The sequence below is a fragment of the Curcuma longa genome, chromosome 8 (assembly GCF_044706935.1).
Source record: "Curcuma longa cultivar G26 ecotype Majalengka, Jawa Barat chromosome 8, ITB_CL_G26_1.1, whole genome shotgun sequence".
Lineage (NCBI taxonomy): Eukaryota > Viridiplantae > Streptophyta > Magnoliopsida > Zingiberales > Zingiberaceae > Curcuma > Curcuma longa.
This window is the reverse complement of record NC_133868.1, coordinates 11,595,589-11,609,912: the sequence shown is the minus strand read 5'-3', so window position 1 is coordinate 11,609,912 and position 14,324 is coordinate 11,595,589. Positions and strand designations below refer to the sequence as shown.

The 14,324-nt window shown below is 38.6% G+C and overlaps 1 protein-coding gene across 1 annotated transcript; it reads right to left on the bottom strand.

Annotated features, from left to right (window-relative positions):
• Nucleotides 1-2,834: 2,834 nt before the first annotated feature.
• On the bottom strand, nucleotides 2,835-6,037 carry LOC141832923 (putative serine/threonine-protein kinase At1g01540). The gene is made up of 8 exons (XM_074720286.1): nucleotides 5,163-6,037; nucleotides 4,932-5,036; nucleotides 4,695-4,817; nucleotides 3,878-4,048; nucleotides 3,661-3,790; nucleotides 3,378-3,587; nucleotides 3,184-3,300; nucleotides 2,835-3,065 (listed from the first exon to the last, which is right to left on the bottom strand). The coding sequence occupies exons 1-7, from the start codon at nucleotides 5,837-5,839 to the stop codon at nucleotides 3,214-3,216; spliced, it is 1,503 nt and encodes a 500-aa protein (XP_074576387.1). The 5' UTR covers nucleotides 5,840-6,037; the 3' UTR covers nucleotides 2,835-3,065; nucleotides 3,184-3,213.
• Between the last annotated feature and the right edge of the window lie 8,287 nt (nucleotides 6,038-14,324).

Here is a 14,324-nt window from a genome sequence, read left to right as displayed (position 1 = left end):
CTGAATAGTAATTCTGAATAGTATAGGAAGGCATGTGAGTAATTACACATAATTGAATTATAAAATGGGACGTTCCACTTTGATTTGAAAATAAAGGGACGTCTTTTTTTTATGTGTGTGAGGAAAATTCTATGGCTTCTTTCATCTAATTTCAATAGAACTTTAAGTTAAGTTAGGCTCGTTAGATTGACTCGTCTTTATCAAATAATTTAAGTAGATTAGATTAAAATTTTATCAATATATTTTAAAGTAAATTTAATCGGCCAACCCGTATAGCCTTGCAACGCACGACATCAACTTGGTGGACTTGGATTGGTCCATGGATTGAGAAATTTTTTTTTAAAAAATTAAAATTAAAATTAAAATAAAAAATTCAATGAACTTGTGGATTTGATTCATCTAATCTGCAATTCAAATTTAAAAATTTTTTTCATTATATATATATTTTTTAATTTTTTAACATACTCGTAGTTAGTCACGCCTAACACATAACCCATAACCTATAACCCATCTTGGTTTAGAAATTTTTTAACTCGCTAAGATGGTGATTCAACCCGTCTATTTCCGTCTCTCGTATGATGAGTTTTTATTGGATTAGTGAGTTCCGTCGATTGACCCGTTATATTTGACAATATTAAATTTCAGATAAATTAAAAAATAGATAAAAAGTGATCTACTAAAGATAAATTCCATCTTTACTTAGTCTAATTAATGAAGAAAATTATCTCTTCATACATCTTTTCTAAAACGAAGAAAATTGGCTGCAGCAGCAAACGCTGCAACCTCACGACGTCACAGCGGCCATGAATAGATTGCGAGTTCACAACGTTCTGATTTACAGCATCGCTGTCATATTTGCTCGGCAGCTGTCAGGACCTTTCGCTTTAATTAGCTGTTTCCCTTCTATCTCTCTCTTTCTCTCCTTTTCCCATCCAGAGATGTGACTATTGATATTATCAATTTTTTTTTTGCAGCAGCGGCCATGAATAGATTGCGAGTTCACAACGTTCTGATTTACAGCATCGCTGTCATAGTTGCTTGGCAGCTGTCAGGACCTTTCGCTTTAATAAGCTGTTTCCCTTCTCTCTCTCTCTCTAGTCAATGAAACTAATTGAAATGGATTCATTTCTCTCCATTGGTGATTAGAGGAACACATTGACATAAAAATCATAGCATCATTTCCTTTCCCAATTAGCAAACCAACGATTACCTGAAGATTGTTTCATGCATCCATCTTTTTTTTTTTGCGTAAATTTGACCCCCTAAAAATTGGATAGAACCATCTTTTATCATGATGTGGAAGAAATCATGTTTATACGCTATGAGAGAAGAGTTGTTAAACGAATCAATCCATAGTAAAATGATTTATCGGATTAATCCTTCAGAAATCATATCATATGGTAAATGGAATAGGATTTCCAGACTCAATCTAATCCAAGGCCGGTTGCAAGTTAGATGGATCAACTCTAATCCAGTCAATTGCGAGTTAAAAAATAAAAATATAGAAAATACAATTTACATAGATAAGTTAAAATTTTTAAATTTAAATTGTAATTTAAATTTAAATTTTAAAATCTACTAGTCCATTGCGTTTACTTTTATTTTAATTTTAAAATTTTTTAATCCGTAGACCAACTCAAGTTTGTCCCAGATTGATCCATGCAGGTCGCGGGCCTAAACGGATTAGCCCATCTGAATCCATTTTAAACCCAATCAATTTACATTGTTTAAGGACAGACTAATTGAAAGAAACCAATCTAAATTGACCGTTCATTCTACATGAGAGCTAGCCCCTTTTTCCATAACCATCGCGCGTCCCGTAGCTTGTCATCACAAGTGCCATTGTAAGCCCACCCTCTGCCACTCGCTACAAATATGCTTCTACTCTGAAAATAACTTGTCCTAATAATAAAGAACACTTTTATAAAATTTATTTAAATTTACATGAAGATTCATTCCCTTTGTATTGTATGTGATTGTTTTAAGGATACCTTTAAACAACAAAGTTTGTTGAAGTGGATAAAGGTTGAATCTCGATAAAGTCGAGATAATGATTCAATTATAACTTTCTGATTTATCTCATCATAGATAACTGTGGGATCGATCGTTAAAATTGTTAGAGGACAAATTCCATCTTTTATTAAAGCGATCGTTTTAAAGATGTGAGAGTGTTTTTCATTTTTATTATAATAAATGTCTTCGTAGTAGATGCTTTAATTCATTTAAGTGTTGTCGTCTAGTATCATTCCAATGACTATTGTTTAGTTACCATAGATATTTTTATTTTAGCAAACACTTTAATTCGAATGCTCGTCTCTCTTAATTATAAAAATAATATTATAACAGTCAGTACGTGAAAAACAAATAACTGGAATAAAAATATACTCATTTAATATAACAACAGAACCATAACAAAAATATTTAATTTAATTATTTAATATTCTTAAAAATATTATTTTATAATCCATAAAAAAAATTATTTTAAATTTTATGTCTTCACATTTTCCAACTGGCTCATCCGTTGGAGGAAGAAGACGACGACGACGACTTCACATTTCAAATCCCGTTCACGTGCCTGCATGTGCCTGTTTGCTTAGCTGTGGTGCCACAATGAAGGGGATTCTGATCGCCAGTAGCGTTATTGAAAAAGTAAATAAAAATTAAATTAATCAATATTTTATTAATTTAATTTATTTAATTTTTATTAAAAAAATCAATCATTTCAAATTCAATTAATTTTAAAAAAAATTAATTTATTCAATTTTAATTATATCGATTTAATCATTAAATTGATTCTATAGAGCTTATCGTGCTTTAAAATTATACAACGTTGATACTGAATAAACAATATGGCCAAGTCTACAATGATAATGACGAATAAGGACAATAAACAAGGGATCACCGCAGCTCGAGCACGTGCATGCGATGAGCACAGACAATGTGAAGCCCACACCAAGAAGAGGATCTACGACTACAAGCACTTTCAGTTGTTGCGCTGAGCTGGGGCAGTGGAAGAAGAAGAAGAAGAAGAAGATGCTGCAGCACTTTGAGTTGAGACTGCTCACCTGCCGATTTCAAACTCGAAGCAAAAAAGTATGATTATCGAACAACAAGTGTATTGTTAAAGGCAAGTCGATCATGGAGATCAATCAATCAATCAATGTCAAGAAAAGAAATAGCCACCTTGTTCTTGTCGAGTCAATTCATTGTCTGTCATCTTAAGCTGTGGTCACGCTTGTGAGAGCTACTACCTTCTTCTCTTGTGTGCCCCTTTGATGGTTCCCGGCCCATCTTGCGTTCCTATGAATATGATCATGCCTTGGAATTCTTCATGCATTTAACAATGATTTAGGATCGAGTGTTTGAATTTCTTATACCTCACGGCCTAATAAGTCGTCCATTTCGAGCATATGAATGACATGCCCCATTTTTGGCCGTTTATGTGCATCAGGGTCGACACAGCGGAGGGCCACTAGAAGAATCCTCTTGAGTGCTTTTGCAGATGGTTTCTCAGGCATCTTACAATCCACCACTTGCTCCGATCTTCTTTCGCCCACCATGGTCTTCAACCAGTCGATCAAATTCACCTACGATCGATGGACAATGTAACAGTATTAACCAAACTTCGATCGAAAAACTAGCATTCTGTGAAAAGGCTACCTCTCCGGGTGGTCTTGTATAATCCACAGGTGACCTTCCTGATATAATTTCCATTATAAGGATCCCAAAGCTATAGATATCACTTCTCTCATTCAGCATACCAGTGCTAGCATATTCTGGAGCTACATAACTGCGGTCGAAACAACACAAAATTAGGATCGCAACGAACTTGCTTGTTTAAACGATAACCTTCGGTGAAGGGTAAGGTGAAGCTCACCCAAAAGTCCCCATAACACGAGTCGTCACGTAAGTCCTTTCGGAGCACAAAAGCTTTGCGAGCCCAAAGTCTGAGACTTTGGCATTCCATTGTTGATCGAGTAGAATGTTGCTAGCTTTAATATCTCTGTGCACTACCTTTGGTTCGAGTCCCTCGTGAAGATAGGCTAAGCTGCAGAATTACAGTCTTTAGGATGTATAGTAATGTTAACATCAAGTTAATAGAACTGAAATGCTGCATGATCAATGACTCATGAGGAAAAAAAACAAAATGAATGTGCCTAAAAAGATTTTATCACTAAAAGATGTTCTGGTTAAGGCTTTGTAAGAACTCAGTCCTTCCATTTTCTACAATGATACAAGACCAAAAAAAATACTTCCATAAGAAACTTACTAAGATTGCTTGTAAGAACTTTAAAATGTCAAATAAAACAGAAATTAGAAAAGGTATGACTTCCACCACTGAATTGGTGCAGTTATTTCAAGTAGCATTGGATTAATGTCCAACTAATTTGATTTGGAGAAAATTTTTGAACTCCCTAGATGGTATTTACATCCTCTAGAACTCTTTAGAAATGCACAACTGAAAGAACTATCTGATATCGGTCAGCTTCCAATGTCATCATCGTCTGATTCTTATACTTACAGTAATGATCAAACACTCGAACATTTCAAAAACAAATCTAGTAATGAAACTATGCTTCATGAAAGAAATCCATAATCCATCCCATTAAGAAATGCATACACCAACATGAAATGGTGCTGATATTGCTCTTAGTCGAGTTGAAAGGAGGGATACAATGCATTAAGAGGCATACCCTTTTGCAGTTCCAAGAATTATGTTCATCCTTATATCCCAAGTCAGTGGACTCACTTCTCCAACATCTCCATGAAGCCACTGCTCCAGATTGCCATTATCGACATATTCGTAGACTAGCATCCTAGCAAAATGTAAGCATGGACATTCCTCATGATAATTCTATATCTTAAGCAAGTGCAGCAATGCAAGGGGAAACAAACTTAGTAAACTGAATGAACAAAACTAAAGTGGATACCGATATGCGCCCTCAACACAGTATCCAAGCAATCTAACAAGATTCTTGTGGCGAACACGCCCAATGGCTTCCACCTCCACTTTGAATTCCTTCTCTGCTTGGCCCCTGTTGAGATTGAAAATGGAAGAATAAGTTTAGGGTAAAATGGCAAACCTTTTGCTCAATCTGAAGTTTAAGGTGAAGTCAAAGAGAAAATGGCGGATCCTATTTGAGAATCAATCAAGCATTAACCTATTGTTGAGCAAATTCTTGATGGCGACGGTGGTGTTATCGGCGAGCACCCCGCGGTAGACGATGCCGTAGCCTCCTTCCCCGATTACGTTCTCTGGGGCCAACCCATCGGTAGCCTCCTCCAACTCCCGCAGCGTATACCAGTGCCCCCACCCCAAATGCGATACCTCCGGCGGCCCCCCTCCTCCTCCTCCTCCTCCCATGGAGGAAGGGGTGCCGGTGCTCTCTCCGCTGGCCGTCCCAGTGGTGGATGCGGACGGTGGACCCGCCGGAGGCCTTGGTTGGTGACGATTTTTGTTGTTGCTTTCCTGGTGACGGTGATCAGCGAGCACGACAGGGTGGTCAGGCTTGCCGACGTCGATCCGGACATCTGGAGCGGCCGGTTGGTTGTGGTGGTGGATCTCGGCGACTTCCTTGGAGACGGCAGGGGCTGGATCCTGGAGGTGCTGCTTGAGGGGTTTCTGCGGCTTTTTACTGGGGGAGGAGGTGGAGATGGAAGGAGAGCGACGGCGGCGGCGGCGGCGGCAGCATGATGTGAGACATAGGCAGAGAAAGAAGAGGACAAGGACGATGGCGGCGCCGACGCAGATGCCAATGACCACCCACAGCCTGAGCCCGAAGACGGCTGTCTTCCTCGAGAGCTCGTCGTTGAGAAATCCGCCGCTCCAAAACGCCATCTTCGCCCTCGTCTCTCTTTCGTCCTTCTCCTCCCTCCAAGAACACACCTTTCTTTTCCTACGAGTAATCAATCTCCGTGTCGCTGAGAAAGGATCAAGCAACAATCGAGGAAGAAGAGTAGAGATTGTGATCCGAGGACAAATTGAAGCGGATCGCAGAACCGAAGAGGGGACTGGGGAGGAGAGAGAGAAGAGCAGAGAAAGGATTTGATTAGTTTAATGGCGGCTGCTAGTCGTTAGTGCGTGGATTAAAGGGTAATGGTTATTAGTGCGATGACGAACGAGATGTGATCGCAAAGAGAGAGACGACTTCTACGCCGATTTGGACGGTTCCATGGCGTCCGACAACTTCGCCGCCGACCGATTCAAATTTTCGCCGGCCACGCCGCATTTCTACTTGGTGTTTATAGCAGGGAGGGTTCGATCCGACAGCGCCGCTCGATCCGAATCCAATTAAATCTAAAAGCACAGATCTGACCGCGTTCCACAGATTCGGTTTGATCGAATCAAATTCCACTAGATTTTGATTCTAAATCAGGCGAAATAATACAGCGAGATGTTATTTTGTAATAAACATTAATGGAAATGATATTTTTTGAATCGGTCAGCAGTGAGCTGTTACACGGAAGAACGTTGACGTGGAATCCAGCTGTAAAATACCTTGCGAATATTAGGACGGCGGTTTATGGTAATATATTGGTGAATTTTTGGATTTCTTTATGAGCCTTTTTTAGGAAACTTCTTATCCAAACGAAGGATCTCATTTAGATCCTGGAGATCTATAATTTTCCATTTAACTCCATTTCCTTATTGTTGAACCTAAAGTTGTAGAATTATTTTAATTTAGTTAAATGACAACCATTCTCGTACTAGAAAGAAACAAATATTAATGTTGGAAGAAAGATTTTTTTTCTACTGTTTCTATCAATACACTGTAGATAGTTCAAATGCTGGTTTAAGGTTCGGCCGACGTATAAACTCCTCGAAGAGAATCGTCTGGAGAGAAGAGAGGTCTTGAAAAACACTCAAAAAGAAGATTAGAAAGGTGTCAAGGTTGGGTTTCAGCAAGTCACTCCGACACTCAAGTCAAAATTCGATGTGAGGAAAGAGTCTTATGACTTGAGAAAATTAGGGTAGATATGTGAGCATACCTGTGCCCATGGGCATGAGCTCTCTTTTCATAGCAGCTGTTTTCCGTTCCGAAGTATTAGCAACCGTTTGAGAAATATTCTAGCGTACCTGTTCCGCTTTGGAAAGATTCTGCTTGTTTATATATATCAAGGAGGCATTCCTATCTTCTCGGAGGAGTCGGTTTTGTATCTCCTTATTTAGGTGGAATGCTCATATCTTTAAATAAGTGCCACGTGTTGACAATTGACCTTGAATGTAAGAGATATGTCGAGATCGAAACATGAGATCGGCACGTGAAACAGAAGGTGTGCCGAGAACAAGTCAGGAGGTCAGCTCATGAAACGGGAGATGTGCCGAGATCAAGTCATGAGGTCGGCACGTGAAACGGAATGTGTGCCGAGATCAAGTCAGGAGGTTGGCACATGAAGTGGGAGGTGTACCGAGTCTAAGTCATAAGGTCAACACGTGAAGCGAAAGGTATGCCAAGACCAAGTCAGGAGGTCAGCACATGAAGCGGAAGATGTGCCGAGATCAAGTCATGAGGTCACCACATGTGAAACAGGAGATGTGTTGAGACCAATTTATGGGGTCGGCCTACAAGCCAATGAGTGGATAGAGATCGAGGTAGAAGGTCAGCTCATGCTTAAGGAAGCAAATCAAGTTCGAAATTAGAGGTCGAAGTTTCCTAAATTAACGAATGCTTATTTTTATTCTTTTTCCTCTTATATTTCATTATACCCAATGCCCACATAATCGCTAAATATTCCTACCGGATCATCTATCATTTCTTATACTAAAAATACTTCTTCTTTTAAAGAGCTACATCATAAGTACTAAAATATGTTAAAATAAATAATTTTTCTTTTTAATTTAACTTGATAAAAAATATTATTTATGGATACCTCATTAATTATGAAAATACGTATTTTATTATTGTACTGTAGCTATAGGAGCTATATTTAATGGCTATTATATTTAATAGTTGCTATTTAGTTCAACAGTTATTTAGTGATTATAATAGCCACTTAATACTTGACTATTATTTTAGTGATTGTTACACTGCAACTATTTTACACTGTTAAAACAATTTAAAGATGATTTTAAATATGTTCAACTGGTTTTAATTAAATTTAAAGCTAATAAAAAAATTAATATAAAAATATTTGGTATATAATAGTTTTGATTGAGTTGAATCTGTTTATTTTAACACATGGTAGAAGCGACGATGTAGTTATAGCAACTACCTAACAACAATAATAGTATTTTTGGCCTTATTTATTTGGAAAAATAGAAATAAAAATTATGGATAAAAAAGGGTGACTTGTTCATTCTTTAATATTTTTTCATCCGTCCAAATTTGGTAGAAAGTAATTCTCTTCCAACTACCATCATGTAATTGAATTTTCTCATGCGACCAAGTGTGACATCCCCATAGATGATTATTTAGTGTAGTCTAGTTGAAGACAATTTTAGAGTTAATAGATTACATAATTTTTTAAAAAAATTATATAAAAATTACCATAATCTTTTAGTTTTATTTAATGTGGTATGTTAAAAACTAATTAAGGTCTATGATATGATATTTCTATATATTAAAAAACAATAATGTGACATTCACATTGTAATTAATTTGTAAAGCTCACAAATTAAGGGTACATTAGATGCTTAATTATATGTCACAACTCTAAAATTTTACACCAAACCATGTGGCCCCCTAGCTAGCTTATCGAGCTACCAATATCACTGCTTGGATCACTGTTCCGGCTAGGTACCGTAGATGGTCAAGCCATCAGTTAATGAGCAATCTGACGTAGGCAACCTTCAAGTTTAGCAAGAGGAGCGGGAGTTGATCTGGACCTGAAACACACTTCAAAGAGGAGGTTAGACTGGTGTCGAGGAGTTCCGGCAAGTCACTCTGATGCTTAAGTTAAGGTTCCGACGAAAATGGTTGAATACAAATAGGAAAAGAGATAGTACTAGCAGAGTTTTTGGAAGTGAACTTGGAATATATGGTGATGGGCTAGTCCTTTTATAACTTGTATTGGGCCCCTCCACGCACGGGTAGGGTGACGTCCCTAACGCTGCCTGCAGAAGGGGGAGATTCCCTCCAATAATCATTCTCTTTTGGCTGTATGTGCAGGAAAAGGAGGTATCAGAGAGGACTAAGCTTGACAACCTAATATTCCTTTTGGGTGTATGCGCAGAGAAAGGGATATCGGAGGGGACCGAATCTGACAATCTTGTATTCCTTTCGGCCTTCTGCGCAGACATCGGAGGGAGAACCAAGTCTGTAACCGCCGCTGGTGCATTTTTGCACAATTGCTTCACGATAAGAATATTTGTCCTCTCCTCTGGCTGCCCGTATATTGTGTTGGTACATTGAAGGTTTGAGATGGGAACCTCGGGTGAGACGGAGCGAGGTGGAGCAGTCGAAAAGAGACGCTTGAGGTAATCGAGATGAGGATGACTGAGACGACTGAAGTGGCTGAGACGAGGCTGGCCGAGACAATGCTGATCCCGAGACGAGACGTCTGAGATGGCTGAGCCAAGACGAGGTTGGCCGAGACATCCGAGGTGGTCGAAACAAGGCTGGTCAAGACGAGACGTCCGAAATGGCTGAGACGAGGTTAGCCGATATATACGAGACATATGAGGTGGCCGAGCTGAGATGAGGATGACTGAGACGAAGTTGGCCGATATGAAACGACTGAATGGTCGAGCCGAAACGACTAAAGTGGCCTTGGAGGCCTAGAGGCCCAATGGGGTGGGGCAGGACTGAGCCCACGCGACTCCCCAAGTATGGCTCGAGGCTGGAGAGCCAATTAACCCAATCTAGCAAAGTCGGGCTCGTGTTGACTCGTTTTGACACTTCGACTCAAACCTTGACCATCATCTAACTCTTGACCTTGGTCCTATATATAAGAACTGTTGGTTATTATGGCTTCATTGGCCATGGAGCAACCAAAACTCCATGTTGTGGTCCATGTTCTGGTAGTTTTAGAAACTGCCACCATGACTCCATATATCCTTTCCTTTCCAATACTTATGATGGAGAGTATTGAGAAAGAGTTGAAAAAAGCTACGAACTGGTCCCTGGAACCTGGCTCTGCTTGTTGTCTTCTTCGTGAAGAAAAATAACACCATCGCATCTTGTGCGGAGCAAAGGGCCAGAAGAACAGATCATTACAGCCGACGAACTTGATGGCAGGAGGTAAAACTCGATCTTATTTCCGCTGCAAAATACCTAATATTGTTTCTAGGTTTTACATTTGGTATCAGAGCGATACAATACCTCTGCCTCAATTTTTCCTAATCTGTTCAAAAGAAAAAAAAATTTTTGTTTTCGTTTACAAAACGAAGAACAGAAATAATTTTGGCTGAATCTGTTTACATGCTTCTTTACGTTTACAAATCACAGAATTAAAATTAGTTTTTCCAACTTATCTGTTCTTCCCGATTCCCTGCTTTGGCCCAAGTGGTAGCGTCCGTCTCTGTTCTGGCCGTTCTGTTCTGGCCGTGCAGATGATGTTGCCACCACATCCCGCATTTGCTTCGTTCGCCATTGGAGGCAAAATGTCGAAGGCAGGTTTGTGCTTAGAGCACAAAAAGAAAGCTCGGCGGTATGCGATGCCGTAGAAGAAGCCTGGCGCGTTCCCTGGCGCCGGCGAAATGCAAGCGGTTGCTTCATTCTTCGGCACGGCAGCCGGCAAGTGCATAGGTCTGAGTGGTCGGCATGGCGGCGTCGCCAGCGAGGCTGGGCGCCGGCGAGACTGGCGTGGGCAGTCGGCAGGGCAAGCGCCGGCGACGGCATGCTCTATGCAGGCGGCGGCATGCGTTGAGCAGGCGGCAGAAGGAAAGGAGGGCACGGGATTGGGAAAGGTGGAAACGGAATAGAGACGTGTGGGTTTTTTTTTTAATTTTAATTAGATTTTAATATATATTTAAGCGGCAGTAGTTGCGGCCAGAATAAAAAAAAATGAATTTAATTGAAATTGATTTTTTCAATTAATTATGATATTGATTTTCTCAATTAATTAGAATTGAAATTATCAAAATGGTAGCAAATGGCTTAAAGCACAGTAACAACTAACAAGAGAAAATAATAATAATAATATATATGAAATAATAATAATTAATTATTATTATTATTATTATTATTTTGTTGGGTTGAATTCCAATTGTGCTTAATTGAAATTCATGTTTATTGTAACTCAATTAATTAGAATTTATTGTAAGTCTAATTAATAAAATTGAGTTAGAATATTGGAATCATTCCAATTAAAATTATTGCATAAAGTTTGTCAATAATTTTTAACTTGAATATTTCAAGTTTTGATCCTAATAATTTTAATTTAAGGAGTAGCCACAGCATCCTTAGAAAATTAAAATTATATTTCGTTATGGGATCATATTGAAATAATTAATTATTAAAATATGATAAATTTTATCCCACAGGAAAATTTATTATATTTTATATGATTAATTAGGATAAAATATCAATTTATGTTTTCTAATTTACCCACAGGGATTAGAAATTAAGGGCATAATTTGATGATTTTATCATATTGTTATATGAATCTAATTGAATTAATGCTTCAACCCACAGGTAAGTTTTATGTCAGTAGATTCATAATTTAGACATATTTTGCATTGGTAGATATGTCATGTTGTTTAATTAACTTCAAATTTTGTAACATGAGTATGGTTATTTATTTTTGTAGTTTGTCAGCCTGTTAATTTCTCTGATATGATATGTGATGTTCCTGAGCTCCGAGGGGACAATTATAAAATCTGGAAGGAGAGAACTCTCCTTCATCTAGGGTGCAAGGACATTGATTATGCCATAAGGAAGGATGAACCGCCTCCTGAAAATGTTGCTCTTTATGAAAAATGGGAGCGATCTAATCGCCTCTCAATAATGTTCATAAAGACCAAAATTTCAGATGGCATCAGGGGTTCCCTTGAGCATTATGACAATGTTCGTGACTTGTTGAAGGCCATAGATGATCAATTTGTGTCTTCAGACAAGGCTTTAGCAAGCACCTTAATTCACCAGTTCTCATCCATGAAGCTAAGTGGGATACGCGGTGTACGTGACCACATTATGAGGATGAGAGACATTGCGGCTCAATTGAAGAGACTTGAGGTTGAAATGTCTGACTCTTTCCTAGTGCATTACATTCTCAACACTTTACCACCGCAATATGCCCCATTTAAAATCTCTTATAACACACATAAAGAGAAATGGTCAATTAATGAACTTATGACCATGTGTGTTCAAGAGGAGGGTAGACTTGCAATGGAAGAGGGTGAGAAGGTGAATTTCACTACACCTGGAAAGAAGAAGATATTTCAAGCCAAGAACAAGGGCAAGATTCCTGCCAAAGGGGACATTCAGAAAAGTTCCAAATGTTTCTTCTGTAAGAAGAAAGGGCATTTGAGGAAAGATTGCACCAAGTTCAAACAGTGGCTTGATAAGAAAGGTACTCAACTCTCTTTTGTCTGTTATGAATCTAACATGATTGATGTTACTCATGACACATGGTGGATTGACTCTGGTTCTTCAATCCATGTTACCAACTCCTTGCAGGGCTTGCAAGACCTACGGAAACCAGTGGGAAGTGAGTGTTACATTTATTCTGGAAACAAAATGTCCTCACATGTGGAAGCCATTGGCATTTGCAAGCTTATTTTAGATAGTGGTTTTATTTTAAGTTTGGAAAAGACATTTTATATTCCTGGTTTTGCTAGGAATTTAATTTCAGTTTCAAGACTTGTATCTGTTGGATATTCCTTTAATTTTTCAAATTCATCTTTCAGTATTTCTAATGGATCTGAAATTATTGGATGTGGTACATTGTCTGATGGTCTTTTCCGTCTTAATTTAGAAAATGATAATCACTATTCTTCTATGCATGTTGGGGTTAAACGATGTGTCATTAATGAGAGTTCCTCTAATTTGTGGCATAGGAGATTGGGACATATCTCCATTGATAGAATTAAGAGGTTGGTACATGATGGAGTACTTAGTGCTCTTGATTGGACCGACTTTAGTACTTGTATAGACTGCATTAAAGGTAAGCAGACTAACAAGTCAAAGAAAAATGCCAAGAGAAGTTCTCAATTGTTAGAAATAATTCATACAGATATTTGTAGTCCTGATATAGAATCATACCGTGATAAGTACTTCATCTCCTTTATTGATGATTATTCTCGTTACATGTATCTCTACTTATTAAACAGCAAAAGTGAAGCACTTGATGCTTTCAAAACTTTTAAGGCTGAAGTAGAGAAACAATGTGACAAACAAATTAAGATCGTAAGATCTGATAGAGGAGGAGAATACTATGGTAGATACACTGAGAGTGGACAAGCTACCGGTCCATTTGCAAAGTTTCTTCAAGATTGTGGGATTGTTGCCCAATACACCTTACCTGGTTCTCCAGATCAAAATGGTGTAGCTGAGAGAAGAAATCGAACTTTAATGGACATGGTCAGGAGCATGCTTGCTAGCTCCAAACTTCCTAGGTCCTTATGGACTGAAGCCTTAAAGACGGCAGCGTACATATTAAACCGAGTTCCAACCAAAGCTGTCCAAAAGACACCTTTTGAATTGTTTAAAGGTTGGAAACCGAGTTTGCGACATCTACGCGTTTGGGGTTGCCCAGCCGAGGTGAGGATTTACAATCCACATGAAAGGAAGTTGGACCCGAGGACCTTAAGTGCATATTTTGTTGGTTATGCCGAAAGATCCAAAGGATATAGATTTTATTGTCATTCTCATAGCACTAGGTTTGTGGAATCAAGAAATGCCAAATTTCTTGAAAATGATTTAATCAGTGGGAGCGATCGTTTTCAAGACCTTGGTCTTGGAAAGATCATCAAGATACTCAATGCTCCACTTCAACCAGTGGACCAATTGTTATAGTTCAGAATGCGCCTTGTGTTCATGCGCATATTGAGCAACAGGTCCAAGAGGTTCCACAAACTACTGATCCAACTCCAGTAGATACTGAGGTTCAACAAATACCTGAAATTGTTGAACAACCTGTTGAACAACATGATCCTACTACTCAGGAGAGTGTTGAGGCAACATTGAGAAGATCTACTAGGAGTAAGAGATCAGCAATTTCTGATGATTATGTTGTGTATCTACAAGAATGTGACTACAATGTTGGAGCCGAAAATGATCCTGAAACGTTTTCACAAGCCATGAGTTCTAATGTATCTGACTTATGGTACAAAGCCATGAAAGAAGAAATGGATTCTATGACATCTAACAAAGTCTGGGATCTTGTCAAGTTGCCTAATGGTGTAAAAGCCATTGGTTGTAAATGGGTTTTTAAAACTAAGA

Bases quoted from the DNA above. Each gene is read 5' to 3' on its own strand.
- LOC141832923 (XM_074720286.1), bottom strand. From the start codon at position 5,839: ATGGCGTTTTGGAGCGGCGGATTTCTCAACGACGAGCTCTCGAGGAAG. The intron at 5,037-5,162 runs GTTAATGCTTGA...CAATCTCAACAG, and splicing joins AAGAATTTGCTCAACAATAG to GGGCCAAGCAGAGAAGGAAT. The intron at 4,049-4,694 runs GTATGCCTCTTA...GTAATTCTGCAG, and splicing joins ATTCTTGGAACTGCAAAAGG to CTTAGCCTATCTTCACGAGG.